Source organism: Pogoniulus pusillus, chromosome 6 (assembly GCF_015220805.1).
Source record: "Pogoniulus pusillus isolate bPogPus1 chromosome 6, bPogPus1.pri, whole genome shotgun sequence".
NCBI lineage: Eukaryota > Metazoa > Chordata > Aves > Piciformes > Lybiidae > Pogoniulus > Pogoniulus pusillus.
Genome location: NC_087269.1, coordinates 7,981,059 through 8,009,001, shown reverse-complemented (window position 1 = coordinate 8,009,001; position 27,943 = coordinate 7,981,059). Strand labels below are relative to the sequence as shown.

The window sequence follows — 27,943 nt, the reverse complement described above, 5'->3', positions numbered from 1 at the left end:
CTGGCTGGCCAGCAGACCATGTTCCACTAGAGCCCCCTTGGTGTACATGCAGGCAGTTTCTTCCAGACTGTATCATGTGTTTGTTCTCCTGCTAGCTATTTGTGTTCTCCTGCTAGCTATTCTTTCCTTTTGTCTGATATATTACACTTCTTCCTGTGCCAGCCATGCTGTCTGGCCCCATCTCATAGCACTATGTCTTCAGCTCAGACTTTCCCTCCTGATGTTCTGTATTTGGACATTTCTCACTGGCACATATCACCAGGAGCCCTTTGGGGGGCTGCAGGCTGTGTTGAGGTGAAACAACCTGTGCTGCAGCTTATATTCATTGCTCCTTGTCCTATCACAGGGAGCAAGTGAGAAGAGCCTGTCCCCCTACTCCTGACACCTAGCTATCAGGTATTTCATAGAATCATAGAATGTCAGGGTCTGGAAGGGACCTCAAAAGATCATCTGGTCCAGCTCCCCTGCCAGAGCAGGATGACTTAGAGCAGATCACACTGGAATGCATCCATTTATTACATCTCCTCTCAGTCTTCTCTTCTTCAGACTCACTAGAGATGCTGCTGCTGTGCCTTCACTGAACTGATGAAGTTAGGCTGGGGACCGGGAACCTAAGGTGAAAGTCTTGCAGCTTGTGAGGGCTGAGCTGGCCCTGCTTCAAGCCAGCACAGGGGATTTTGAGTTGTGGGCACCGGACTGCCCCCATCTGCCCTCACTAAGCCCGTTTGTCTGGGCTGGCTGCTTCCAGAGAGTGATAAAAGGTAGTCTCACCTTGTGTATCTTTTTCTCCTAGTGATGCAGTGCTCTGCTTCCTTAGATGTCCTTTTCGTCTTGGATGGCTCCTACAGCATTGGCAAAGGAAGCTTTGAAAGGTCTAAGCACTTTGCAAGCAAGCTCTGTGATGCCTTCGACATCCATCCAGACAGGGTGAGTGTCAGGAACGTCTCATTTTAGTTTCAAGCAGCTTGGCAGCATGTGGAAAAGCAGTGTGCTGGTTTGAGGCCATTTGGAATATTTTAATGAGAGAAATTAGATCATTGGCTGTGAAAATAAAACAGTAGTAGTGTCTATTTCACTCAAAGGTTTTGCTTAGACTTAAAAAGCAAGAACACAGACAAAGATAAGGTAGGAGGAAGTTCTTCCCAGAGAGAGTGATGTGCCATTGGAATGGGCTGCTCAGGGAGGTAGTGGAGTCACTGTCCCTGGAGGTGTTCAAGCAAAGCCTGCATGAGGCACTTAGACCATGGCACTAGATGACTGGCTAGGGCTGGGTGCTAGGTTGGACTGGATGATCTTGGAGGTGTCTTCCAGCCTGGTTGATTCTAGGATTCTGTGTCAGTCTGTGGCTGCCTCCTTTGCCATATTAAATCTTCTGCCTGGATTCTGTGTAACTCAACTAATTATTCTTCTTTTAACACCTCTTGCTGACTTTCCCCAGCTCACCCTGCATGTAAGGGGCATCCTGAGGTAAGGGGGAGAGCGTGGAAAGAAAGAAGGGGTTTGGTCAGGAGCCTTCCTGGGCAGTCTGGCTGCTTGGGAAGGGGTCTTGTCTCTCTGTGTTACTTTTAACTTGTATATAGTTGTAAAATATCTGTATGTAGTTGGCTTGTGAGTTGTGCAAAGTTATAAACGCAGCTTCATTCCATAACTTCCATCTGGCTGAGTTTAGCCTGGGTGAATTCCTAACCTTTTGGGGGGTGGGTAATTCCCAAACCACTACAAGCTGTGATAACAGCCTGGGAGCAACTGCAAAATTCAACCTAACAGCTACCAGGGGGTCAGATTTTTTTTTTTCAGGAAGATGCAGTAGAGGTTTGTGAGGCAGTGGAGTTGGAGGACACTTCTTGTGTGTACAGGTTCAGCTCTAGTTTTGTCCTGAGAAAAGACTTTAAAGTTAAAGATTATGATTTGGGATTTTTTTTTTGTGTGTGTGATCTTTATTTTGATGTAGATGTTCATAGGTTAAAATCGTTGTAACTTTTTGTTCTTTTTTCCCTGGAAATTGGTGGGATTAGTCTCTGGGAAGTTAATCACCTTTCTGTACAGAGGTAAATGATACAGTCCACTTCCTCTGCTCTTCTGGAAGGGCTCTGTGCCAAAATAAGCCAAAACAGCATAAGGGAAAGAGTTCATTGCAAGGCACCAGGTGTACACTGAGATGTTTGGGGATCTGTATACAGCTATAGGTCTCCAAGATGTCACCAGAATCCCCACCTGCTAGTGGTGAAGTGCACTTGATGCTGGAGCTCACCAGAGAGAAGAGATCAGGACTGGCCAGCTGGGACTGCCATCTGGAGTCCAAGCAGTTGATCTTTGCAGATACCTGGCATAAAATGTACCAAGATGAATGAGCAGTTGTGTCTCCTGGTTTGAGTGTTCACTTCTAACTCTAATCAGAACACTATGCTAAGTTCTTTCTGATCCACTCCTGTTCTGAGCCTGGCCTCACATTTACAGCCCACCAAAGCTGCAAGTATTATATGTTCAGATTCCACTGCCTGAGTCTACATCAGTGTTGGTCTCTAGAAGAAGGTCTATACTTCAGTCAACTCACTATGAGCAATGAAAAAGGAATGTCCATTTAACCTGAACCACCTAGCACTGATCCAAGCCTCACATATGGATGGTGACTCATAGAATCATAGAATGGTTTAGGTTGGAAGTGACCTCAAAGATCATCTAGTCTCAACCCCATGCCACAGGCAGGGACACCTCCCACAAGAACAGGTCACTCAAGGCCTCATCCAACCTGGCCTAGAACACCTCCAGGGAGGGAGCAGCCACAACCTCCCTGGGCAACCTCTGCCAGTGTCTCACCACCCTCACTGCAAAGAACTTCATCCTTACACCTAGTTTAAATCTCCCCTCTGCCAGTTGAAATCCATTTCTGCTCTTCCAGTTTAAGCTTGTTACTCCTCATCCTGTTATTACAAGACCTTGTAAATAGTCCCTCCACAGCCCTCCCATAGGCTCCCCATAGATACTGGAAGGCCACTCCAGGGTCTCCTTGAAGCCTTCTCTTCTCCAGGCTGAAGAGCCCCAACTCTTGTAGCCTGTCCTCATAGCAGAGCTGCTGCAGCCCTCTGAGCATCTTGCTGGCCTCCTCTAGACTTGCTCCAACAGTTCCATGTCCTTCTTGTGCTGGGGGCTCTAGAACTGCACACAGTACTCCAGGTGGGTCTCGGGAGAGCAGAGTAAAATCCCCTCCCTTGCTCTGGTGACCACACTTCTCTCGATGCAGCCCAGCACACAGTTACTGTCTTGGCTCTGCATGCACACTGCCGGCTCACATCGAGCTTTTCATCAACTCCTCCTCAGCATTGCCAGGCTGTGGAAGGCTTCCTGTGCTGTCTGGCTGTAAGCTGAGATCTGAAGTGTGAGAGATATCCTGGATGAAAAAATGCTGATGGGAAATGGTGATTTTAACTTCCAAAAGGCCCTGCAACATTTAGAATTTGCAGCTTTGATTGGTTGTTTCAGCATCCTTCCTCTAGCCTTTCTGTTAGTTCTCACATAGACTAGACTGAAAAGCAGTACCCAGTATCACAGTATCACCAAGGTTGGAAGAGACCTCATAGATCATCAAGTCCAACCCTTTACCACAGAGCTCAAGGCTACACCATGGCACCAAGTGCCACGTCCAATCCTGCCTTGAACAGCCCCAGGGACGGCGACTCCACCACCTCCCCGGGCAGCCCATTCCAGTGTCCAATGACTCTCTCAGTGAAGAACTTTCTCCTCACCTCCAGCCTAAATCTCCCCTGGCGCAGCCTGAGGCTGTGTCCTCTCGTTCTGGCGCTGGCCACCTGAGAGAAGAGAGCAACCTCCTCCTGGCCACAACCACCCCTCAGGTAATTGTAGACAGCAATAAGGTCACCCCTGAGCCTCCTCCTCTTCTCCAGGCTAACCAATCCCAGCTCCCTCAGCCTCTCCTCATAGGGCTGTGCTCAAGGCCTCTCCCCAGCCTCGTCGCCCTTCTCTGGACACGCTCAAGCATCTCAATGTCCCTCCTAAACTGGGGGGCCCAGAACTGAACACAGTACTCAAGTACCCTTCTCACCTTCAGAGTTGTCACATTCCACAGAACCTCTTGTAAGGCTTCAGAGAAATATCCTGAATGCATTGCCCAGTGCAGATGATTTGGAATGTTTGCATTTTCAGGCATTTTCAACTGCAGAGTGAGTTTAGTAAAGGTAGTGGAAAAATAATTGCTTTGTACTGCCTCCTGTGCTCAAGGGGCTGCTTTTAGTAATGGAAAGGTTGCCTGCAGGGTGTGTAACTGGCTTGGTACAAAAGGTGTTGTTTGTAAACTTCCTGTCCTTGAAGCTACTGGCTGCTCTGAGTGGATGAAGATAGATCCTGAGCTGCCTGTAACTGCAGCGGAGGCTCCCGTTGTTTGCAGATGAACTTCTGTGCCTTGTTTATGGCAGGCATAGGTAATGCTGGTGTGGCTCAGTGTGGAAGACCAGAGCTTGCCTTCAGACAGTTGAGTCTCCCCAAATCTGTGAACTGATTGAAAGAGTATCATAGTATCATCATCATCAGGGTTGGAAGAGACCTCACAGATCATCAAGTCCAACCCTTTACCGCAGAGCTCAAGGCTAGACCATGGCACCAAGTGCCACGTCCAACCTTGCCTTGAACAGCTCCAGGGACGGCGACTCCACCACCTCCCCGGGCAGCCCATTCCAGTGTCCAATGACTCTCTCAGTGAAGAACTTTCTCCTCACCTCCAGCCTAAATCTCCCCTGGCGCAGCCTGAGGCTGTGTCCTCTTGTTCTGGTGCTGGCCCCCTGAGAGAAGAGAGCAACCTCCTCCTGGCCACAACCACCCCTCAGGTAGTTGTAGACAGCAATAAGGTCACCCCTGAGCCTCCTCTTCTCCAGGCTAAACAATCCCAGCTCCCTCAGCCTCTCCTCATAGGGCTGTGCTCAAGGCCTCTCCCCAGCCTCGTTGCCCTTCTCTGGACACGCTCAAGCATCTCAATGTCCCTTTTAAACTGGGGAGCCCAGAACTGAACACAATACTCAAGGTGTGGTCTAACCAGTGCAGAGTACAGGGGCAGAATGACCTCCCTGCTCCTGCTGACCACACCATTCCTGATGCAGGCCAGGAACCTTTCATACATGCTCTTTAACTTTTTGGTTTAGGTCCGTGTGGGAATGATGCAGTTTAGCTCAACTCCGCGCCTTGAATTCTCCCTGGATTCATATCGAACCAAACAAGATCTGAAAGAGAGAATCCAAAGAGTGGTGTTCAGGTCAGTTTATTTTACAGCTTTTCTCTGTCTGAGCTATGAATGATATCTGAGAGTTGTTTGGGGTCCAGACATCTCCATCTCTGCTATGCATATGCCAGCTTGGTGCTTCTAAGGAGGAAGATTCCCAAAGGACATAAAACTGCTTGAGAGAGTCCAGCACAGAGCCACAAAGATGATTAAGGGAAGAAAACATCTCTCTTATGAGGAGAGACTGAGGGAGATGGGGTTCTGCTGCTTGGAAAAGAGGAGCCTGAGAGGTGACCTCATCAGTGCTTATAAGTATGTAGAGGGTGAGTGCCAGGAGGCTCAGTGTTCCCTGAGACAGGACAAGGGGCAATGGGTGGAAGCTGAGGCATAGGCAGTATCATATAAACATGAGGATGAATTTTTTTTCCCTGTGAGAGTGACAGAACACTGGAACAGGCTGCCCAGGGGAGCTGTGGAGTCTCCCTCTCTGGACATGTTCATAACCTGCCTGGATGCATTCCTGTGTGATCTGGTATAGGTGATCCTGCTCTACAGGGAGGTTGGACTGGATGAGCTTTCAAGGTCCCTTCCAGCCCCTGACATTCTGTGGTTCCATGGAGGTGGATGAAAGCTCTGGTCCATAATCCACAGCCTGCTGGAAATGTGCAGCCTGATCTGTCTTTATCAGTGCAAGTTCCTAGGGAAGAAAGTTTTTGGTGTCCTACTAGAATGTGTTAAACAAGAGAGAGTTTTCCATGATCTCCTAGCAGGTTTTTCTGTCTGTTTGTGCCAGGTGGTTGAGTTCCATGTTTCCAGGGAAAAGTGAGTGTGGATTCCCATATGCCTGAGCAGGGGCAGGACAGTGTGCATCTTCTTTTTTTGGTGGATACAATTTTCTTTGTCCTATGAGGTGATGATGAGCCACTACAGCTGCTCTCTGGTAATATCTGCAAATGTGTGTCTGCTGAACTCAAGAGGATCAGGTTTTCAGCTGAAAACCCTTTTTCTCTCTGAATGTTAAGACTTGGATGTTTTCCCATGACCTTAGGCAATGGAGCCAGAAACCCCAAGAAGCACTGTCCTTAAAGCTGTTTGAAGTCCAAGTTTTTAATCTCTGAGAAATATATTTGGATCTACAAAGCCTCTGTCAACCACCTCAAAATAACACTCATTTTGATGATAGATCAGGTACTGCTGTGGCCTGTGGGTGTCTGCTCTTCCTTTAGCTGATCTGTATTAGAGCTAAAGGGTAGCTCAACACCTCTCCTGGATGTCTGCTGCCTTCAGCATGACCACAGAATCATAGAATTAACCAGGTTGGAAAAGACCTTTGAGATCAGTGAGTCCAACCTGCCACCTAACCCTTCTAAGTAATTAAGCCATGGCACTAAGTGCCTCATCCAGCCTCCTTTTAAACACTTCCAGGGATGGCGACTCCACCACCTCCCCAGGCAGCCTATTCCAATGCCAATCACTCTTGTGAAGAACTTCTTCCTAACATCCAGCCTAAACCTGCCTTGATACAGCTTGAGGCTGTGTCCTCTTATTCTGTCACTGGGTGCCTGGGAGAAGAGACCAACCCCCGCCTGGTTACAACCTCCTTTTGGGTAGCTGCAGAGAGCAATAAGGTCTCCCCTGAGCCTCCTCTTCTCCAGGCTGAACAACCCCAGCTCCCTCAGCCTCTCCTCATAAGGTTTGATGCACCTATTACAAGCAGATGTGATCATTTTAGCTTTTTCAAGCAAGCTCAGTTTTGTTGTATTGCTTTTGATAAGTTCATCAAATCAAGAAAACCTCTTGTGTAATGTTACAAGAAGGACTTAGCAGAGCACAGGATGCACTCCTCCTCTCTGGCTGTTGCTTGAAAGTCTGAGAGCAGAGAAAGCGAAGCAGTGTCTGATATCTGGCGCTGAAATTCCTTGATGACAGCATATAGATGCTGACAGATCGAACAGAAATAATAGCACTGTGCTTGGCCATTCCATCTAGTTGAAATGAAAAGCTGACATTTCAAAGTAGATAAAATAGGGATGGATTCCAGCTGGCTTCTGGGAGGTGGGGGGAAAGGGATATTTGATGTCTTGCTTGAGAAGTTCCTTGATGTGCTGCTGCTGAACCTTTGGCCAGCAAGGCATTTCCTGGCTTCAGCCCTGTGCTTCAAGCACAGAACTGGGAGCACTTGAAAGGAGACAGCACCAGACCTAAGTAAAGCTTTTGTGATTCATTTGGAGACTGCTGGTCTGTATGAATGCTGTCCAAATAGCTTCTCGATTCGTTAGCCAATTGCAGCCAAATTCGGTGGTGACCTCAGAAGCTAAAGTTCTGATGACTTTCTTTCCTCAAACCCGATAGCTGGGTACAGGAGAGAAGCTGCTGCCTTTCCTCAGGAGCAGCACTAAGAAAGGTGAAGTCCAAACCTCCCTCAGCTTCAGAAAATCCTTAAATACATTTCTGCTTCATCAAACCATCTCCAAATGGAAACTGATTAAGTAACTGCATTTAATGAGCTTTGGCACAGAGACTCTTGGTTAAGTTTTTCTAATCCTCAGGGCTCATATAGATGCAGCTTACTGAGTTCATCAAGATTTAGTCATCAAACTGACTAGGCACAATATATTTTCCCCTCATGCACAGCCCTTTTCAGTGAAGCATGTGACAGCTGCTGACATCTGGTCAGGAGCTGGCAGATTTGGACGTGCTACGAGCATGCAGTCATTGAGTATGCTTGGAAACAAGGGAGTGCAAATGAAGAAGTACCTAAAGAAAGAAGTTCAAAGCAGAAAGGCTTGACAGGTACTAAATTAATAAGCTTCTGGTGAAAAGAGAGGGTAGATAGACAAGAGTGAACCTGGGCATGATGAAATGCATTTCTGGATTAAGCAAATCAGAAAGCAAATGGGCTGTCTTTGTGGTAATACAGCTGAAGGAGAACACCATGCCCCCCAGTGAAGGAGGAGCACTTGTAGTTTGGTTTCCCTTGCTTGCTCTGGAGGAAAATAAAAGCAGGCCCAAAAGGCATTCATAGGAAGTGATTTATAGCACAGCTTGGGCAGAGTTTGAAGACAGATGTAAATGTCTTTTCTCATCTAATGGCTTAAGTGCCAACAGGTCTGGAACGTGTTTCCCACGAGCTGGACTCTCTCCAATATCAAAAGCCCAGTGGAGGATGGCACATTACAGACTTCTCATGTTGTGCAGATGGAGAACTATCAAGAAAGGAAGAGGGACACTCATGTTTATGCAGGCTCTACCTCTTCGAGATAAGCAAATGTTTAGCTCTGCAACAGCAGAGATAACGTCTGGTAGGCAGGGATCAAAGTGCAGGTTGTCCTCAGTTTTCATGGGAAACAAAAGGCTTTTGCTTATTGTGTGGTGTTGTGGTAGAGTGTTAGCCTGGTGATGACTGAATGGGCAATGTAGGTGGTTGATGTGGAGCCTTAGTTGGTTGTAGCAGGGGCTGGTGTGCCTGGGTTAGCTTAAGTGTGGGAGGTAGGTGAGGAGTTGGGGCAACCAGAGCTGATTTCACCCAGCCATCTTGGCATCCTGCTGCATAGTCCACCAAACCTGCAAGGCAGAGGTGAGACCACCTCCTAGCTCTCCTCTAAGCTCTCTGTTAGAGAGAGCTATGCCTTCAAGTGTTTGGCTCACAAACTAAACAGAGCTAATAATTTTGTATGTGATTGTGATGATAGTTCATGCTAATGAATGATAATGAACAATGTGGAGGTCAGTAGCCATCTGTAACAGTCATGAGGTTACAGATGGTGTAACCTCCTGAGGTTACAGGAGGTGAGACCACCTCCTAGCTCTCCTCTAAGCTCTCTGTTAGAGAGAGCCATGCCTTCAAGTGTTTGGCTCACAAACTAAACAGAGCTAATAATTTTGTATGTGATTGTGATGATAGTTCATGATAATGAACAATGTGGAGGTCAGTAGCCATCTGTAACAGTCATCTAAAGGTAGGTCTTGAGAGCAGAGGACAGTCCCTGCCCCACAGAGCTTACTAGCTAGAGTATATGTGCAGCCCATAAAAACATCTTGTCCTGCCCCTCCTAGACCTCTGTGCATGTTTAGCACTCCTTTTTTTATTCCACTCTGCTTTCTTTTCTGCACCCTCTGCAATGAGAGGCTCCTTTCCAGTTTGCATCCAGTGTGCCATTACCAAAGAGACCCTGGCACTGTGCAGACACTGGGCATAACCTTGCTTTCCTGGAGTTAGCATCTCTTCTCTTGGGTGCATTCTGCTGCCAGAGAGACCTCTCATTGCCCACCCTGGAGCTCTGTGCTGATGTGCAGAGTGGCTTTTGTGCAGGTAGCTGCAGTATCTACAGGCTCAGCAGGGCAATCAGGCTCGTGGGTTAAGGCACCTAACAGCCAGCAAATCTCACTCTTTATAATCTCCCAAGAAATGAATCTCAGAATTTCCACAGCATCTTTTGCTAAAGCTGTTCTTGGGCAAGCCATGGATTTATTTTCTACTAATATTGCATTCAAAGTTGCTTCTCCTTGGCAGTTATTGCACAGCTGCAAGGCTTGATGTCTGCCATTCCCTAATGCTTGGCAGCAGCTCATTTTATCTGCTGATTTATGTCACCACTGGCATGTGTCACTGCTGGAACGTGCTCCCTTTGGCACCCGAATCCTGGGGTGGATTTAGTACTTTGCTACTGAGATTACTGAACATTGAACTAATTGCTTACTACCTCATGAACATTAACTTCACCAGGACAGAATTTATGGGCTTGCACCACTGCTTTTGTGTGGCCAGGCAAGAGGCAGTGTTGATTTGAATGAGAATAGAGAGGCTCTCTGGAGAGACTTGATGTTATGAAGGGGAAATTAATTCATGTTCCCCAAGGATCAGTGCTGGGCCCAGTCCTGTTCAATATCTTTATTGATGACCTGGACGAGGGGATTGAGTCCAGCATCAGTGAGTTTGCAGATGACACCAAGCTAGGAGCAGGTGTTGATCTGTTGGAAGGTAGGAGAGCCCTGCAGAGGGACCTGGACAGGCTGGATGGGTGGGCAGAGGCCAATGGGATGAGATTTAACAAGGCCAAGTGCAGGGTTCTGCACTTTGGCCACAACAACCCCAAGCAGCGCTATAGGCTGGGGCTGAGTGGCTGGAGAGCAGCCAGGAGGAAAGGGACCTGGGGGTACTGATAGATAGTAAGCTGAAGATGAGCCAGCAGTGTGCCCAGGTGGCCAAGACAGCCAATGGCATCCTGGCCTGCATCAGGAACAGTGTGGCCAGTAGGACAAGGGAGGTTATTCTTCCCCTGTACTCAGCACTGCTCAGGCCACACCTTGAGTGCTGTGTCCAGTTCTGGGCCCCTCAATTCAAGAGAGATGTTGAGGTGCTGGAACATGTCCAGAGAAGGGCAACAAAGCTGGTGAGGGGCTCAGGGTGATCTTATTACTGTCTACAACTACCTGAAGGGACATTGTAGCCAGGTAGGGGTGGCCTCTTCTCCCAGGCAAGCAGCAATAGAACAAGGGGACACAGTCTCAAGTTGTGCCAGGGTAGGTCTAGGCTGGATGTTAGGAAGAAGTTCTTCACAGAGAGAGTGATTTCCCATTGGAATGGGCTGCCCAGGGAGGTGGTGGAGGCACCGTCCCTGGGGGTCTTCAAGAGAGGACTGGATGAGGCACTTAGTGCCATGGTCTAGTTGATTGGTTAGGGCTGGGTGCTAGGTTGGACTGGATGATCTTGGAGGTCTCTTCCAACCTGGTTGATTCTATGTGGATTCTATGTGGATTCTATATTTTTTTCCAAAATTAATACCGTTTATTAATGTTGATATTTGGAACTCTTTGCCACTCCTGACCACTAAGTTTAATAATATTTGGTTCTTTGTGCTGTCACGGAAACATTTTACAGATAATAACCAGATCTAGTAATAACCAGCAGAATATATAAACATTAATTGAACTGGAAGAGAAGATTGCAGCGGTCAAGTGCCGCTCGCGGTCAATACACCACTTGCCCACTAGATGGACTCAGTGAGTACTTTCCTGCTTATGGCAGAAGGCAGTGGAGGATTACAAAGAGGCTTTTAAGTATTTACTCACACAATTATTACCCAACTCGTGGGGCTAGCCACAGTCCCAGGCAGTACCCAGATGCTTTCAGGGAACTCTTCTCTTGTTAGCTGCTGAGACTCGATTCTGCCCAGGCTTCTGGGGAAAGGAGGCAGACAAGGCAAGGACTGTGCACACTGGTGGTGTGCTAGTTTGAAGCAAGCTAGAATGTTTTGGTGAGAAGAACTAGATAATAGGCTGTGAAAAGGAAAACAATGGTTGTGTCTCCTTCTCTCACAGTCCCACTGAGAGTTCTGGGAACAAGAAGTAAAACATTAGATAGCATTCTCCATTTTGTTCTCACTCTGCCTTTGTCTTCAGACCTAGCCACATCACCTTAACCTCACTGCCACTAACCTTCCTTCTTAACCTCACTGCCACTAACCTTCCTTCTTAACCTCACTGCCACTAACCTTCCTTCTTAACCTCTTGGCTGCACCTTTATTCCTTTCTCAGGATTTGGGGTAAGGTTGAGAGGGCAGGGGGAGGTGTTGGGGTGGTTTGAGAACCCCTCCTGGGGACTCAGGTTTCTGGGAGGGGAGTTGTGCTTCTGTATTGTTTATCCTTTGTATATTTCTGTATATAACTGTATATATTGTAAATATCTGCTTGTATATTTGCTGCTGTAAAATAAATAGCTTCATTTATATTCCTGGAGCCCTTCTGAGTTAGCTGGGGCAATTACAAAGTGTGGGGGGGCGGGTAAGAGCCCAAACCATCACAGGTGGACTGACTGCAGACTCTGCCTTAGCTCTTGGTCTGAGAATAGCAGAAGGTCCCATGGAGGGAAGAGGATACTTTGTGACAAGAACTTATAGCACGTTTAGGGATCATGGAAACCATTTTGCCCACTTGTACTGCACTTCTGTCTGGAATAGAAGAGGCTGTTGTAAGCCAGCTTTTCCAGTCTTAAAGAGTGACTACAACTCTCAGATGGTAAAGCCAAAACCAACCAAGACATTGGTTGAAACTGGGAAAAGTACTCAGATATCTGAGAGGTCTGATTCCTGCTCCAGTTCTGCTGTATATGTTAGAAGTCTTTTGGAGACCACACTGGGATGGAGAAAGGGGTGGGTAAGGGTGAGTAGATGGGACCTATGGATAAGAAGATGGCATGAATGACTAGATTGGATGTCTCTGTGGATGTGTTGTGTGGCAGCAGGCAGAAACAGGCTGAATTCCCCATTGCAAGGTGATAGGCATTTAAAAATCAAATGGTCAATTCAATAACAGAAGAGCTTTGATTTCTGCTCTCCTGATTTTTATTTCCTTTCCTTCTAGAGGTGGGAGCACAGAGACAGGTCGGGCTCTGAAGTATATTCTCTGCAAGGGATTCCCTGGTGGCAGAAACTCAAGTGTCCCCCAAGTCCTGATCATCATTTCGGATGGAAAGTCCCAGGACAGTACGGCAGTGCCTGCAGTGCAGGTGAAGGAGAGGCACATTGTGGTTTTTGCAGTGGGAATCAGGTTTCCAAGGTAGGAAACTTTCCACAGTGTGTGAAATGGAGCTCTCCACGTGGCAAGTCCTGGTGAGAGAGAGATGCTCTTGTGCTTGTTAAGAATTTTGGAAAGAGAAAATGGCTCTTCTTGGTGATGCCAAATGACAGGACAAGGGGCAGTGGAAGGTGAGGCATAGGAAGCTTCATGTGAACATGAGGAGGAAATTTTATTCCCTGTGAGGGTGACAGAACACTCAAATAGGCTGCCATGGGGGATTGGGGAGTCTCCCTCTCTGGAGATATTCAAGACTTGCCTGGATGTGTTTCTGTGTGCTCTGTTCTAGATGAGCCTGCTCTGGCAGGTGGGCTGCACTGGATGAGCTTTTCAGGTTCTTTCCAGCTCCTGACATTCTGTGATTCTGTGAGCAGGGTAGTTCAGTGTTTCTTCCATGGCTGTTACCCTCCAAAGAAGGAAGACCTGAGCTGGTGAAGGAAGCTCTTCCACTGAGTAGAGCTGTGTGCTACTGCCTGAAACTAAACACACCAGGAACTTGCAAGCTGTTTGGAGGGTGTCACGGTTTTGCATCAGCTTTCTATTTGTTGCACAGGAGTTGTTTTGATACTGAACTCCTTGGGGATGACTAAGTGGTTGAACTCTTGCTTGGCAGGTGGGAGGAGCTGGATGTGCTGGCTAGTGAGCCCACTGAGCAGCATGTCCTCTTTGCTGGAGATGCCAGTGATGCTGCCAATGGCCTGTGCAGCACCCTCACTGCTTCTGTCTGCAGCACCACTGCTCCAGGTAACCCCTGGCTCCTGGCTGCACCTTCATGCCCATGCTTTGAGCTTGGGCCGTGTCGCCCACTGAGAAAAATGAGGCAGCATCAGAAGGTGTATGGGGGAATTATCAGGTGTTGCACTTTAAAGTGAGCTACTGATGTTGCCCAAACTGGATGGCATGCTTGCCAGCTACCTCACCAAATACCTGCAAGCTGCAGGATCCTAAATCTTTCTGGATCTGTTTACCTTTAAAAATAGTCCTTGTTCATGTAATGGGGGATAGAGGGGGGTCACCAGGGGCATGCAAGGGACAGAAAATATAGAACTAGTGTGATTTAGAGGTACAAGAAAACCAAAATACATTTATGAATACTCTTCACCATAGGAGTGGTGAGACTTTGGGATGGGTTGCCCAGGGAGGTGGTTGAGGCCCCATCCTTGGAGGTGTTTAAGGCCAGGCTGGATGAGGCTCTGGCCAGCCTGATCTAGGGTAGAGTGTCCCTGCCCGTGGCAGGTGGATTTGAGCTAGATGATCCTTGTGGTCCCTTCCAACCCTGACTGATTATATGATTCTATGAATGCTAAAGGCACCAGAAGGGTTGAAAAGTTGTCACTGAAACCTGAAATCAGCAAAGCAAAGAAGGCTGAAGAGTGAGCACCCCATAAGGTGGTGTAGTTTGGTGAGCTAGTCAACAGATTTCATTTCTGGGGTCTCACGGAGACTTTTGGAAGCACTGCCTGGTCTGCTGCTGGCAGGTAGATCTGGAAGACTAACCCACTTCAGAGTGGTGCTCCACTCTCACCCAAACTTTGTGTTTTTAGGCAGTTGATCCTTTTGCATTTGGTGTTTGCTGCAGGCTGCAAAGTCGAATCTCACCCTTGTGAGCGCAGGACCCTGGAGACTGTGAAAGAGCTGGCTGGAAACTACGTGTGCTGGAAAGGCTCAAAGCAGCCAAATGCAGTGGGGGCTTCCCTCTGCCCTTTCTACAGGTAAGTTGGGCACCTGCATCTATAAAATAGAGTGGCTGAGAGCAGGTGAGTGCCCTGGGTTGAGTTGAATCTGCTGCTGCTAATTCAACACCATGCTGCTATCGTGCTGGCTTCAAAATAAAAGTGCTGGATGGAGCAAAATATTATGGAGCTGTAGTTCAGGTTGCACTGTGAGAGGCCTCTTGTTCTGCTTGCTGCTTTTGGTTTCCAGGTTTGGAGTGTTGCTCCTTTCCCCTGTGTAGCCTGCAGGTCAGGGGATGGGAGGGTTGCTGGCTTCTGCTGCTGCTTCTGCCTTTTTGCTGTTCTTTTATGCAAATAAGCTAAGTTAATTGTGTATTTCATCCTTTCATTCAACTCTCCTTCTCTCAGCCCAGAAATGCTTTTGGTGTTTCTTTCCCTCCTGCTGAGGGTGAGAGGTTTTTGAGAGTGGACTGTGTTGCCCTAAGACAATAAGAGATACAGCAATAAGGCTTTTATCTGACTGTGGCTTTTTGCTGAGCTGGAGATCCCTCGTAACACAGATGTAAATATGATTAGGCTTAGATGCAAACATGATTTAAGCTTAGACAGAGGCAGTCCCTGCTCTGACTGTTGGCTGACCTGAAAAGCAGAGAGTCAGAGGAGGAACAGAGACAACGAAGCAGAAGGCCCAAGAGTGCCACAAATATTATAAATGAAATTAGGATTCATTTCCTACCTGCTGAACTGAGATGCTTTCAGGTTTACATCTCTGTGCCAGCTCTGCTGTAGAGCATTTCTAGATTGTTCCCTGTGTTGGTGCTACTTCTGGTTTTGCCTACAGTGCTAGTTCTGGTTTTGTCTACATGGATTTTTTTCCTTCAGAGACGTCCCTTTGCCTTTGCTTGGCTGCCCTGGGGGGCTTGGAAAGTATTGCTCTGGTGAGAGGCTCCAGTCACTGGCAGAAAATATTCCCAGTCATAGCACGGCAGCACCAAAATCAGGCTGATGGCAGTGAGCTGCATGAGGGAAATGTCTTCTTGCTTGAGGAGAGGAGACTGGAGCTGAAAACCCATAAAGCACATCAGGTCCTTCAAAATAATAATGTCATTGCAGTCACTACCGCAGGAGGGAAGCTGTAAAAACCAGCTGTGAAGGGAAAGGCAGCATCATGCTCTCTGCTCAAAGAGCTGAGTGGAAGTGGTGTTGGACACGAAGTGGTAGGGGGATTGTTTTTCCTTTGAAGAGGTGCCTCGTTGCTTGTTTAATACCAGGCAGTCAGATTAGTGCTTGGAATCACAGAATCACAGAACCTTAGAGGTTGGAAGGGGCCTCCAGAGATCATTGAGTCCAACCTCTCTGCCAAGGCAGGATCCCCTAGGGTAATTCACACAGGAATGCATCCAGGTGGGTTTTGAAAGTCTCCAGAGAAGGACACTCCACCACCTCTCTGAGCAGCCTGTTCCAGGGCTTCGTCACCCTCCTTGCAAAGAAGTTTCTCCTCATGTTGAGGTGAAACCTTTTATGTTCAAATTTGTAGACATTGCTCCCCTGACATCCAGTGATCACATGCTCCTGTGATCTCTCTGTAGCAACTAATGAAAAAACAACCATTTGGAGCCTTACAAAGGCAGCCATGAGCTTTAAATGTAAAATGTTAAAGTAGAATTCAAAACCTTAAGAGCAGATTTGACAAAACAACGTGTGGGTTGTTTGGGTTTGGGTTTTTTGGGGGTTTGTTGTCACTCAGAATGGATATTTTTCTTGTTAAGCACTTGCTTTGAAAAATTGCTATTTCAAGGCCAACCTTGAAGGTTCCTATTCAGTTTCTAATTTCATGATAGGTTTTATTCTTTCTCTTTCAGGTGGAAGAAAGTGTTGATAAAACACCCATCGAGGTGCTTCCGAACTGTTTGTCCAGGTAGGATTTAGCCTCCTTTAAACATCTATTTACAAAGCATTTAGATTTTGCACTGAACTTTTAGGGAAGTACCAGTCTCTCACAATATCCCTTTAAGCCTTAAACTACTGCAGGTAATGGCTAAAGGAAAGAAAAGTAAAAAAAGAAAAAGATGAGATTTTGCTTCTAAAAGTTTTTTTTTCCAGTTGGGAGGTTGTGATTGTTAGACAGAAGTTGATAGTTCCTCCAGATTGGTTTTGTTTCATGAGAGAGAGAGCTTTTGGGTTAAAGAATGTCCTTGCCATTTGAGGAGCCAGCTAGTTGTCAGCTGCTCTTCTTCCTGGGATAGAGGCTTTCACAGCTTCCCAGTAGCTGCAGGCAGTCACTGCTCTCCAGCTGGGGAGCATGCAGTGAGTTGCCTCCACCCATTCACCTGGCACTATGAACATCAGCAGCAGAGCACCTGGCCCTTCTTGGTTACCAGCCTATTTTTGAAGCTGTGGAAACAGCTATGGTCCTTCATTTCTGACCTTAGCCCCATGGTTTTGCTGGTTCAGATGAGAGTGGATTTACTTTCTTAGTACAACAGTGTCCAAAGGGCAGACCAGACTCTGATCCCTTCATTGCTGGTGTAAATCTGGCAAGGCTGCATGACCTTTAGCAAATCTGTATTTGCATGACCATAACTTTGTTGAGGAAATGATGTGAAGTCGTGGTCTGGTTTGCTATCTTCACTGCTGCCTGTTGAAGAGCCATCCCAGAATGGTCCTGCCCTGGAGGTGAGGGTGCACATGGCCTTGCGTTAGTTCAGATGCTGCAGCTGGAGGGGCAGAGGTGTGGCCCTTTTCCACTAGTATCACAGTACCATCAAGGTTGGAAGAGACCTCATAGATCATCAAGTCCATGCTCACACTGGCACAGAATGGGATGGGGCAGACTTCCTGTTGACTCCCTGTCTTTTCTTTCCCTGGTCTCATTCAGACCCTTGTGACTCCCAGCCATGCCAGAACGGAGGCACCTGTGTGCCAGAGGGACTGCACAAGTACCACTGCCTCTGCCCGGTGGGGCATGGAGGAGACATCCACTGTGGTAGGTGTGAACCTCTACCCTTCCTGCTGCCTTTGTCCAACCTGTGGAATACTTGCTGCATGGCCATAGTGACAGCTGGGCTGGGGCTGCAGCCTGTGGGTTTTCCTTTGGGGGACAAGCTGAGTTTTTTTCTCATGCTGGTTGTGAGCGTGTCAGGCTCAGAGACTCAGTCTTGCTGCTCAGAAGGCTTGTGGATATGGAGAGCACCAATGCTGACAGCCTCATCCTGGTGTGCCTGCCTTTATTCCTAAAAGCAGGTGGCATGGGAGCAGGAGAACAGAGAAACTGGGAAAGATGTGGATACGCCTCTTGGTCCCCTCTCTACACATGTGGGCCCAGGAGAGACTCCTGATTTTGGAGATTGAATGTAAGAAACCCAGGAAGGTCCTGACCTTCAAAAAATGTTTTGTACTTCCTTGTCCTAGAGTGAAGACTCCCAGTTTAAAGAGGATGTCTGGGGAAGTTGCGCATCTCCCCTCCAAAAAGAAACTGAGAGCCCTGGGGCTGTTTAGTCTGGAAAAGAGAAGGCTGAGATCTGACCCATGTGTACGAATATCTGAGGGGTGGGTGTCAAGTGGATGTGGCCAATCTCTTTTTGGTGGTCAGTAGTAGTAAGACAAGGAGCAACAGCTACAAACTGGAATACAGAAGGTTTCAACTCAACATGAGGAGAAACTTCTTTACAGTGAGAGTGACAGAGCCCTGGAACAGGCTGCCCAGGGAGGTTGTGGAGTCTCCTCTGGAGAATTTCCAAACCCACCTGGATGTGTTCCTGTGCTAACTACCCTAGGGAATCCTGATTAGGCAGGGAGGTTGGACTCGATGATGTCTGAAGGTCCCTTCCAACCTCTAACATTCTGTGATTCTGTCTCATGGTGTTACAGATGATGGTCTGGTGCTCAGACTCTCTCCTTTCTCCAGTATAGAATATGCTGGAAGTCAGAGTCATTTCCCCAGAGTGCAAAGAGGTTGAAGTCTGAAGTAATTTGAAGTTTGCCAACCAAAGTTCAGGCATCCCCTCAGATTCCCATGGGTATTTCTTGTTTCTAGAAGTTTATGTGGCATCCAACCAAAACAAAACTGCACTCCTGGCACTTTTGGAGTTGTCCTCCAGCTCATGGCATATAGAGTCATAGAATCATTATGGTTGGAAAAGATCATCAAGCCCAACTGTAACCAACTGCCATGACCACTGAACTATATCCTGAAGCACCACATCTACATGCTTCTTGAACACTTTTGGGGAGATGGTGACTCCAGCACCTCCCTGGGCAGCCTGTTGCAGTGCCTCACCACTCTTTCAGTGAAGAATTGTTTCCTTATGTCCAGTCTAAACCTCTCCAGCACAACTGAAGCCTCTTTTCTTTCATCCTATCCCTAGTTACTTGGGAAAAGAGACCAGCAACAAACTCACTCCAACCTCCTTTCAGGTATTTGTAGGGAGCAATAAGATCTCCCATTAACTGCCTTCTCTCCAGACTAAACAACCCCAGTTCTCTCAGCTGCTCTTCATGCCCTCCTAACCCCCCACCAGTCTCATTTGTCTTCTCTGGACATGCTCCAGGACCTCAATGTCTTTCCTGTCCTGTGGTGCCCAGAACTGAACAGTACTCAAGCTGTGGCCCCAGCAGAGCTGAGTACAGGGGCATGATCACTTCCCTACTCCTGCTGGACACACACTGTTCTTGGTACAGACCAGGATGCTATTTGCCTTCTTGGCCAACTGGGCACACTGCTGGCACATGTTCAGCCAGCCATTTACCAAGCACCCCCAGGTCCCTTTTCCACCAGCCTGCTTTCAAGCCACTCTTTTCTAAGTCTGTAGCATTGCTTGGTATGGTTGTGACCACACTGCAGGACCTGGCACTTGGTCTTGTGCCTGGCCTCAGCCCATCAGTTTAACCTGTCTGGATCTCTCTGCAGAACCCTTACCCTTGAGCAGATTGAAACTCCTGCTCAATTTAGTGTTATCTGCTAACTTGCTGGTGGTGCCCTCAATCCCCTGATCCAAATCATTACTGAAGATACTAAACAGAAGTGGCCCCAGTACTGAGCCTTGGGGCACACTGCTTATGACTGGCCACCAGCTGCATTTAACTGTGCTTATCACAACGATTCACACCTGTCTCTCCAGCTAGTTTTTAATCCAGAGTCCACCTGGCTATGCCATGGGCACCAAATTTCTCAAGGAGAATGCTGTGGGACACTCTGTCAAAGGCTTTACTCAAGTTCAGGTAGACAGTGCCCATGGCCTTTCCCCCATCCACTGGGCAGGTCACCTGCTCATAGGTGGAGATCAGGCAAACCATTTAGGTTACTGGACACGATGCTTCTCCACACAACAAGGCTTCCAGCATGCCCCAGCTGAGGTGCTCTGCATATGACAAATTGCTGTCTTCCTTTTTAGCACCAAAGCTGAGCCTGGAGTGCAGCGTGGATCTCCTCTTCCTGATAGACAGCTCAGCAGGGGTCACACTGGAAGGATTCCTGCGCTACAAAGCATTCCTCAAGAGGTTCCTCCAAGCAGTGATGGGCCAGGACTCCCCAGTGAACGTGGGGGTGGCCCAGTACAGTAGCAGTGTCAGGATAGCCATTGAAGTGGGCCAGCACAAGGATGTGTTCAGTCTCATGAAGAGCATCGACGCTTTGAACTTCAGTGGAGGAGGAGCCCTGACAGGCAGAGCACTGCAGTACGTCGCACAGCATGGCTTTAGGAGCAGCCCAGCCTTTGCAGAGGAGCAGGGTAACCTCCCACGTGTTGTTGTCTTGCTCACTGGCTCCAAGTCCCAGGATTCAGTGGCAGAAGTTGCTAAGCATGTGAGGGACCAAGATCTCATCCTGATTGGTGTAGGCAGCAGCTTCATGAGAGCGGAGCTGACCAAGGTGACTGGCAGTCCAAAGCAGACAATTGTCTACTCAGACCCCCAGGACTTGTTCAACAGGATCCCCCAGCTGCAGAGAAGAATATGCAGTTTGGACAGTCCTGAAGGTAAGACTGTGACATGAGCATTGTGGAACAGGTTTGCCAGTCCACAAGGAGGTCTCCTGACCTCTGCTGGGGAGGAGGGAAGGACAGGATGCCCTTGTTTGTGTTTCTGCTGGGCTTGTTGTCATCGGGAAGGCATTCTGAAGGGTGCTGTGCTTCCACTTGTTTATCTAGGCTGCCAGGCACAGTCTCTTGATTTGGTGTTTGCAGTGGATGCCTCGGCTGGAGTTGGCCTGGAGAATTTTCTGCGGCTGAGAGGCTTTGTCAGGAGCAGCTCTTTGCACTTCAGCATCAACCGGGACGTCACCCAAATTGCCCTTGTGTGCTATGGCAGCAAAGCTCACACTGCCTTTGCTTTGGACACCCACACGAGCAGCGCAGCTGTGCTCCAAGCCACCAACCAGCTGCCTTTCCTTGGGGGCTCGGCCTCTGCCGCTGCTGCCTTGCTGCATGTCTTCAGTGACCTGATGACAGTGCAGAAAGGAGCAAGACCTGGTGTCAACAAGGTGGTGGTGGTGCTCACAAATGGAGGTGGCATGGAGGATGCAGCTGCCCCAGCTCAGCAGCTCAGGCACAATGGCATCTTAGTGTTTGTGGTTGCCGTTGGGGATGCGCAGAGGGATGTGCTGCTGAGGGTTGCTGGGTCTCCTGACTACCTGGTCCACATCTCCTCCTATGAAGACCTGCAGTATCATCAAGACCTCATCATGGAAAGAATCTGTGAAGGTGAGAGAATGTCCCAGCCCTGGTCTTTATGCCAGTGCCACCAGCTGTCATTGTCACAGGTTTTCTGATGCTTTACAGAGTGAGCTCAGTGCTACCTTTTGCATTGTACAGGTAGGAGAAACTGTGACACAGAGAGGTCTGGAAGTTGTCCAAAGCAATCTTAGAGGAACAGGAACCAACTTTCCTGAGACTGAATTTAGCAAGTGTGATTGGGCTTAGTGTGACTGGGTCTTTCCAGCCCTGCCAGGTCTAGGTTCTACCTTCTATGAGGAAAAAGAAAAAGAAGTTTGCTTTCTTTGGACGTTGCTTTAAACTTGCAGGATTTGCTGTTTGCTACTGCATCCCCTGCAGTATTGCTGGGGGGAGCTTAATGGAACACGTTTCTGCAGTCAACAGTGCTTGAGATTGGTCTCTGCTGTCTTGTTCAACAGGCTTTTCCCCAGGTGTTTGCAGAGTGGTGGGTCTGAAGACTAAGCACATTAGGCCACAGTATCAAGTCAGCAGTTGGACTTGATCCCAGAGGTCTCCCAACCAAAACCTTTGATTCTGTGACTCCTGTCCATCCTTACTGTGCTGCCACTGAAATTCTCATGTTGGCTGTCAAGATCTTATGTGTTGCACAGGATTTAATCACAGCATCAGAATTTGTGCATTCATTTTGAAGCCTCCCAGACTGTTGAACTGAGGCTTTCAGACAGCTTGTGATTAACTCTGTTTGCAGGACCAAATCCTCATCTGTAAATTGGGAGGGAAGAGGTTTCAAATATTTGTGTCACAGCTCATGTTTGTCCTAAGGAACGTGTGCTTTATTCAAAACTTTTGAGTCCTGGGAGCCAGTCCCCAGCTGGGAAAAGTCTGATTCTGGTGTCGGGGTTGAAACACTTGCAGGCTGAGTGTGAGTGCCCATGTTGGATGGAAATCAGCTTGTCAGAAAGGGTAGCAACCCTGGATTGCAGGCAGTGGTGACAAAAGTGCTTCTAGTTGAAGTTCTGTGCCTTGATTCTCATTCAAAATAGTCTGAGTTTAGCATTTAGCTATTTGCTTTTGTGATCTTTTAACCCATTTTTCAGAGAAAATGAAGAAGTGTGTTAAGCTTCAGCATAGTCAGAGCTCCTTTTCATCTCAGCATGCCCACAGCTGTTTCAGGGCTGGAAAGCACTACAGCACAGCCTCTTTGGGGTGAGGAGCTGATCTGACAGACTTTACAGAGGATTTCTACCTGAAGCTTCTCAGTGTGCTCCTACTACAGTGTTATTTCCAGCTGCATCGTTATAAAAGTAGTCTACTGTAGCATGAAATTAACACCGTGGTTGAAGGGGAAGAGATGGCAAGGTTCAATGAGTCAGGGTACTAACACATCACTTCCTGAGGCTGAATTGCAGCTTTCATTTCATGTGCAGGTAATGACTGTCTGTACTAGATAGGCTGAGAGACCAAGGGTGATGGAAAGATAAGCTCTTCATTCAGTCTTTTACTCCAAGACTTAATAATGGAATCATTGTCTGTGAAAGGACTTTAAAAGAGTTATGAATCATGAGAAAAGTATTTGAGAAGCAGACCTTGCCTTTGGCCACCTGGATTGTTGCACTTATTCTGAAGCTCAGCTGAAAGAAAAGACCAGAAAAAAGGGCTCTAGGGTCTAGGAGAAAAGATCTCCAAGCATTACATCTATATATCTGTTTCTATATACATATACAGATATATAGAATCAGTCAGGATTGGAAGGGACCACAAGTTGCAACACCCTTGCCATGGGCAGGGACACCTCACACTAGATTAGGCTGCCTAGAGCCTCATTCAGCGAGCACAAGCCCTACGAGGAGAGGCTGAGGGAGCTGGGATTGGTTAGCCTGGAGAAGAGGAGGCTCAGAGGTGACCTTATTGCTGTCTACAACTACCTGAGGGGTGGTTGTGGCCAGGGGGAGGTTGCTCTCTTCTCTCAGGTGGCCAGCACCAGAACGAGAGGACACAGCCTCAGGCTGCGCCAGGGGAGATTTAGGCTGGAGGTGAGGAGAAAGTTCTTCACTGAGAGAGTCATTGGGCACTGGAATGGGCTGCCCGGGGAGGTGGTGGAGTCGCCGTCCCTGGGGCTGTTCAAGGCAAGGTTGGATGTGGCACTTGGTGCCATGGTCTAGCCTTGAGCTCTGTGGTAAAGGGTTGGACTTGATGATCTGTGAGGTCTCTTCCAACCCTGATGATACTGTGATACCTTCAGGGATGAGGCTTCCACCACCTCCTTGGGCAACCTGTTCCAGGGTGTCTCCAGCTTCATGGTGAAGAACTTCCTAACATCCAGTCTGAATCCACCCATTTCTAGCTTTGTTCCATTCCCCCTAGTCCTAGTGATAGGTTGTGGAGTCTCCCTCTCTGGAGATACTCAAGAACCGTCTGGATGCATTCCTGTGTGGTCTGCTCTAGGTGACCCTGCTCTGGCAGGGGGGCTGGACCAGATGATCTTTCAAGGTTCCTTCCAGCCCCTGACATTCTATGATTATTTTCTTTTTATAAACAATGATCTGATTTCTCTCATTAGAGTATTCCAGTTAGCCTCAAACCAGCACAACCTCCTGTTCTGCTTGTGGGTTTTTTTGTTGTTTCAGAAGCAAAAAGCCCTGTGAACCTGTGCAAACCCAACCCCTGCATGAACCAGGGGGTGTGCATCCTTGGGCCTGGGAGCTACCGGTGCGAATGCCACGGCTGGGAAGGACCCCACTGTGAGAGCAGTAAGAATCAGCAGCTGGTAGCTGAGGCAGATGTCATCCATTCTGCCCAGCCGCTGGGAATGGATCCCGTATCACCACCTCTCCCTCAAGCAGGCAGGCAGCTGTAACTCTGTCAGCTGGCCATGTCTTGGTGATGACATGACCTCTATCACGTAGAGTGGAGAAGTTTGGACTCCTTCTAGTGGTTCAGGAGTTTTCCCCTCACCCCAAGATTCACCAGACCAGCTCAGCTGGCTGGAAGTTATGGATGAAGCTGTGTTTTACAGCATAGCACATATTTTAAAGCATGTATACACAATGTATATGTCTGTAATGATCTGTATATATCATTATATACAAGTTAAAAGTAATACAGACATTCAGAACCCCTCCCAAACAGCAGAACCACCCAGGAGGGCTCCTAATTAATTCCCTTCCTTCTTCTCACCCCATCCCTTATCTCAGAAGGCTTACTGTGCAGGGGTGAGATGCCAGATAAGGGTTAGAAGGAGAATGATTAGACTGAGTTATACAGGTCCAGGCAAAGGAGTTAACGAAGCAAGTGGCAGCCAGCCAGAGACTGAGAATCATTGTTTTAGTTTTGGCTTTTTATATCTCTAAGCAAAACCAGTGGGTGATATAGACATCACTATTGTTTTCTTTTCATAGCAAATAATCTATTTTCTCTCATTAAAATATTCTAATGGGCCTCAAACCAGCACACTCCTGAGGGCAACAAGGGCTTCTCCAGAAGCTGTGCCCTAGTTTAGGCAATCACTGAGCTGACTGTGGCACACTCTTCAAGGCAACAAGGGCTTCTCCAGAAGCTGTGCCCTAGTTTAGGCAATCACTGAGCTGACTGTGGCACACTCTTCAAGGCAACAAGGGCTTCTCCAGAAGCTGTGCCCTAGTTTAGGCAATCACTGAGCTGACTGTGGCACACTCTTCTAGGCAACAAGGGCTTCTCCAGAAGCTGTGCCCTAGTTTAGGCAATCACTGAGTTGACTGTGGCACACTCTTCAAGGCAACAAGGGCTTCTCCAGAAGCTGTGCCCTAGTTTAGGAAATCACTGAGTTGACTGTGGCACACTCTTCAAGGCAACAAGGGCTTCTCCAGAAGCTGTGCCCTAGTTTAGGCAATCACTGAGCTGACTGTGGCACACTCTTCTAGGCAACAAGGGCTTCTCCAGAAGCTGTGCTCTAGTTCAGGCAATCACTGAGTTGACTGTGAGGGGACCCCAAGAGGGTCTAATAATTTTGGTTATCTTCTGCTCTGTTCTGTTCCTCTTTGCTATGCTAGAAGAAACAAACTGTCCTTGTTCTTCACAGAGAGAGTGATTTCCCATTGGAATGGGCTGCCCAGGGAGGTGGTGGAGGCACCGTCCCTGGGGGTCTTCAAGAAAAGACTGGATGAGGCACTTAGTGCCATGGTCTAGTTGATTGGTATGGGCTGGGTGATAGGTTGGACTGGATGATCTTGGAGGTCTCTTCCAATGTGGTTGATTCTATGATTCTATGAACTTTGGGGTGGGAAGTTCTGGACCCCTTTCAATGGGAGGAAGCTCTCCTTGTCAGAGTGTGACCCTCTGTTGCTTTCAGTGTTTTCCATGGTGCAAAAGCTTTCCTGTTGCCCTGTTCCTCTTCAGCAGAGGAGGGGTTGAGCCTCTGGCTCCCTAGAGGTGGTCTTGTACCCATAGTGAGAAGTTCTCAGTTAAGTGTCTTTCCCCACCTAATATTGTGCCCTTTGCCTGAGCCCAGGAGTTCTAACTTCCATTCCATGGCCTCTAAGATCAGTCAGCTAAGGCCAAGTGGGTGCTTGTTGGGTTGTAATGGATGGAGTGTGAAGCTTATGCCTTGGTCCTAAAGGCCTTATCCCATGTATGTGTTTCTGTTCCACGCCAGGAGTTCTCCGAGGTGGTTCTCCGAGGTCCCAGGTCTTTCCTCCGCGCTTCCCTGCGCACTGGAGTTCAGGTGGCTCGCGGCACTTCTCCAAAGCCCCACGGCACACCAGGAGGCACAAGGGGTCAGAGGCACTGACACAGATGCACTGAGTCTTCCAGTTCTCTGTCTGGGAACCCTTGCTCACAGGCATGATCCAGCAAGCCACCCCTGTCCTTGGCAGTGATTTTGTTTCTGCAGCACAGGGACCGTGCTGAGTCCATTCACAGTTTCTGCACTGCACAAACTGGGCTTTCTGGTGCTCTTTCTTTCTAAACTGAAGTGAATGTTTGTCCTTTATTGTTATTGGCATTTTGCATTCCCTCATCCAGATTTGAGTGCTCTGTGATTATTATAATTCTTATTGTTATAAATTTGTTTCAATTGCAACAGGCTACTTGAGAGGTGTTTGAGGTAGTCTGAAAACATGTGGAAGTCTGAGAAATTCTGGAGCTCCTGCTGAAGGTGGATAATGGATTATGTCGATTGTGCACTGGCAGCCAGGTGCTAGTGTGAGTGGCATGTTACAGGCAGTAAGAGAAAGGTGAGGAAGAGGAGACAGAACTTGTTATGAGCCTCCTTCTGTTTTGTATGTTGTCCACACCACTTTCTCCCCAGAATTTGTGGAGATTACCTTCGTGGGCATTTTGTAACTGCGTATTTTCAGTTAGGAGAGGTTTGAAAAGGGTTGTTTTTTTGCAAGAGCTTCTAATGGTTTATGCAATCCTGAGGCAGAGCTGTGGCAGTCAGTGTGTCTCACTACCAGCTGCCTTTGATACTCCTGAGTTTGACCCACATCAAATCCAGTTACCTGTGCTACAAACACACCAGGTAAGGACAATCTCCCAGCCATTTCAAACAAGTGTCTGGGCTCTCTCAACTCTGGATGGAGCCATGGTTTGTACCATCCTGCTGGTCTTTGGACTAGCTGCTTTCAGGTTTAACTTTGTTCCTCCTCTTCCAGCCTCAAACTTACCTGCCAGCCATGATCTAATGTGGAGGGGACAGGACCAGGACAACCTCCTGAGCCGCTAGCATGGGTGCTGGGAGGAGAGCACAGCAGGCAACTGCAGGTCAGAGAGGAAGATCCCTGAGCCTGTCCCAGATACCATCCACCCTTTCCTTTCTGCTCTCCTTGGACACCTCTTTGCTGTCTCCTTTGCCAGTGCATGTTTTTCTCTTACTCTTTTTTCTCATTCCATGTCAAGTCTCACCTCTTCATTTTGGTGCTATTACTGTGGCTCTAAGCTTTGCCATGTCACTTTGCACTCCTTTTGGAGCTGGCTGCAGAGAACAACGTGCTTGTTCTGGTCTAAACCTGCATGGATGAACTGAATGGCATTTCTGCCTCCTCTCTTTGTTTAAAGCTGATCTTGTCCTCAGTGCAGCAGTCTCTTCAGCACAAGCTGGGCCTCTGGTGAGGATGTTACATGTCTTCAAAGACAGTTTGGCCGCATGCCTTAATGGTTCAGAACATCAGCCTCGCTAGGTCACTAGATCAGATTTCCCCTAAAGCTTTAAAATGTATGTAATTGTTCCCCCTGGGCTTATGGTTCACACTGTTGGGTTGTTCCCTGCTGCTTTTCCCATGGTGTCCATCACCCTGGGAGTGAAGGAGCAACTCTGTTCAGGGCCAAGGCAGAAACATTAACTGTGACTGCCAGCACTGATGGAAATTCTATCTATTGTTCCCAGGAGAGGAAAAATCCTGTTGCCCAGATGTCCTGGCTCTGCATTTGAATAGTAACATTAGATGTACAAAGAGAGCCACAAATTACTCTGCAGGTTTATTGTCAAAAGAAGAGTTGTCTAAAAGCACTCCTGGGGATGAAAGCTGGCACTGAGACAAGAGCAGCACTGTCAGTGTATCTGCTGGGAGAAGCTAGGTGAGGAGAAAGGAGAATTTCCTCTCTCTTTTCATTCTCACTTTAGTAGATCGTCTGTAGATTCTCTGTCCCAAGGCATGGAGACAAAGAGGCTTAATTGAAGGGCTGGCATTTGAGCTAGAAAGAGTAACTGATTTGTGACTGTTACTTAGGCATGGCTGCAGCTAAGCATTGCCTCTGCTGTAAGATTGTCAGACACCTCTTGTTATAGGGAGAATGGGCTAGATCAGACTCATAGGGGACAC

At 47.9% G+C, this 27,943-nt stretch overlaps 1 protein-coding gene across 1 annotated transcript in view; it reads left to right on the top strand.

Moving 5' to 3' along the window:
* The window catches only part of VWA2 (von Willebrand factor A domain containing 2), a 35,102-nt gene extending 8,900 nt beyond the window's left edge, over positions 1–26,202 (top strand). Inside the window, exons 4-14 of the mRNA XM_064144338.1 lie at positions 794–927; positions 5,151–5,260; positions 12,590–12,784; positions 13,416–13,546; positions 14,382–14,514; positions 16,338–16,393; positions 17,354–17,461; positions 19,869–20,450; positions 20,622–21,173; positions 23,774–23,896; positions 25,777–26,202. Of these exons, the coding sequence (XP_064000408.1) occupies positions 794–927; positions 5,151–5,260; positions 12,590–12,784; positions 13,416–13,546; positions 14,382–14,514; positions 16,338–16,393; positions 17,354–17,461; positions 19,869–20,450; positions 20,622–21,173; positions 23,774–23,896; positions 25,777–25,925 (2,273 nt within the window). The 3' untranslated portion in view covers positions 25,926–26,202. The remainder of the gene's footprint in view (positions 1–793; positions 928–5,150; positions 5,261–12,589; positions 12,785–13,415; positions 13,547–14,381; positions 14,515–16,337; positions 16,394–17,353; positions 17,462–19,868; positions 20,451–20,621; positions 21,174–23,773; positions 23,897–25,776) is intronic.
* The last annotated feature ends 1,741 nt before the right edge of the window (positions 26,203–27,943 follow it).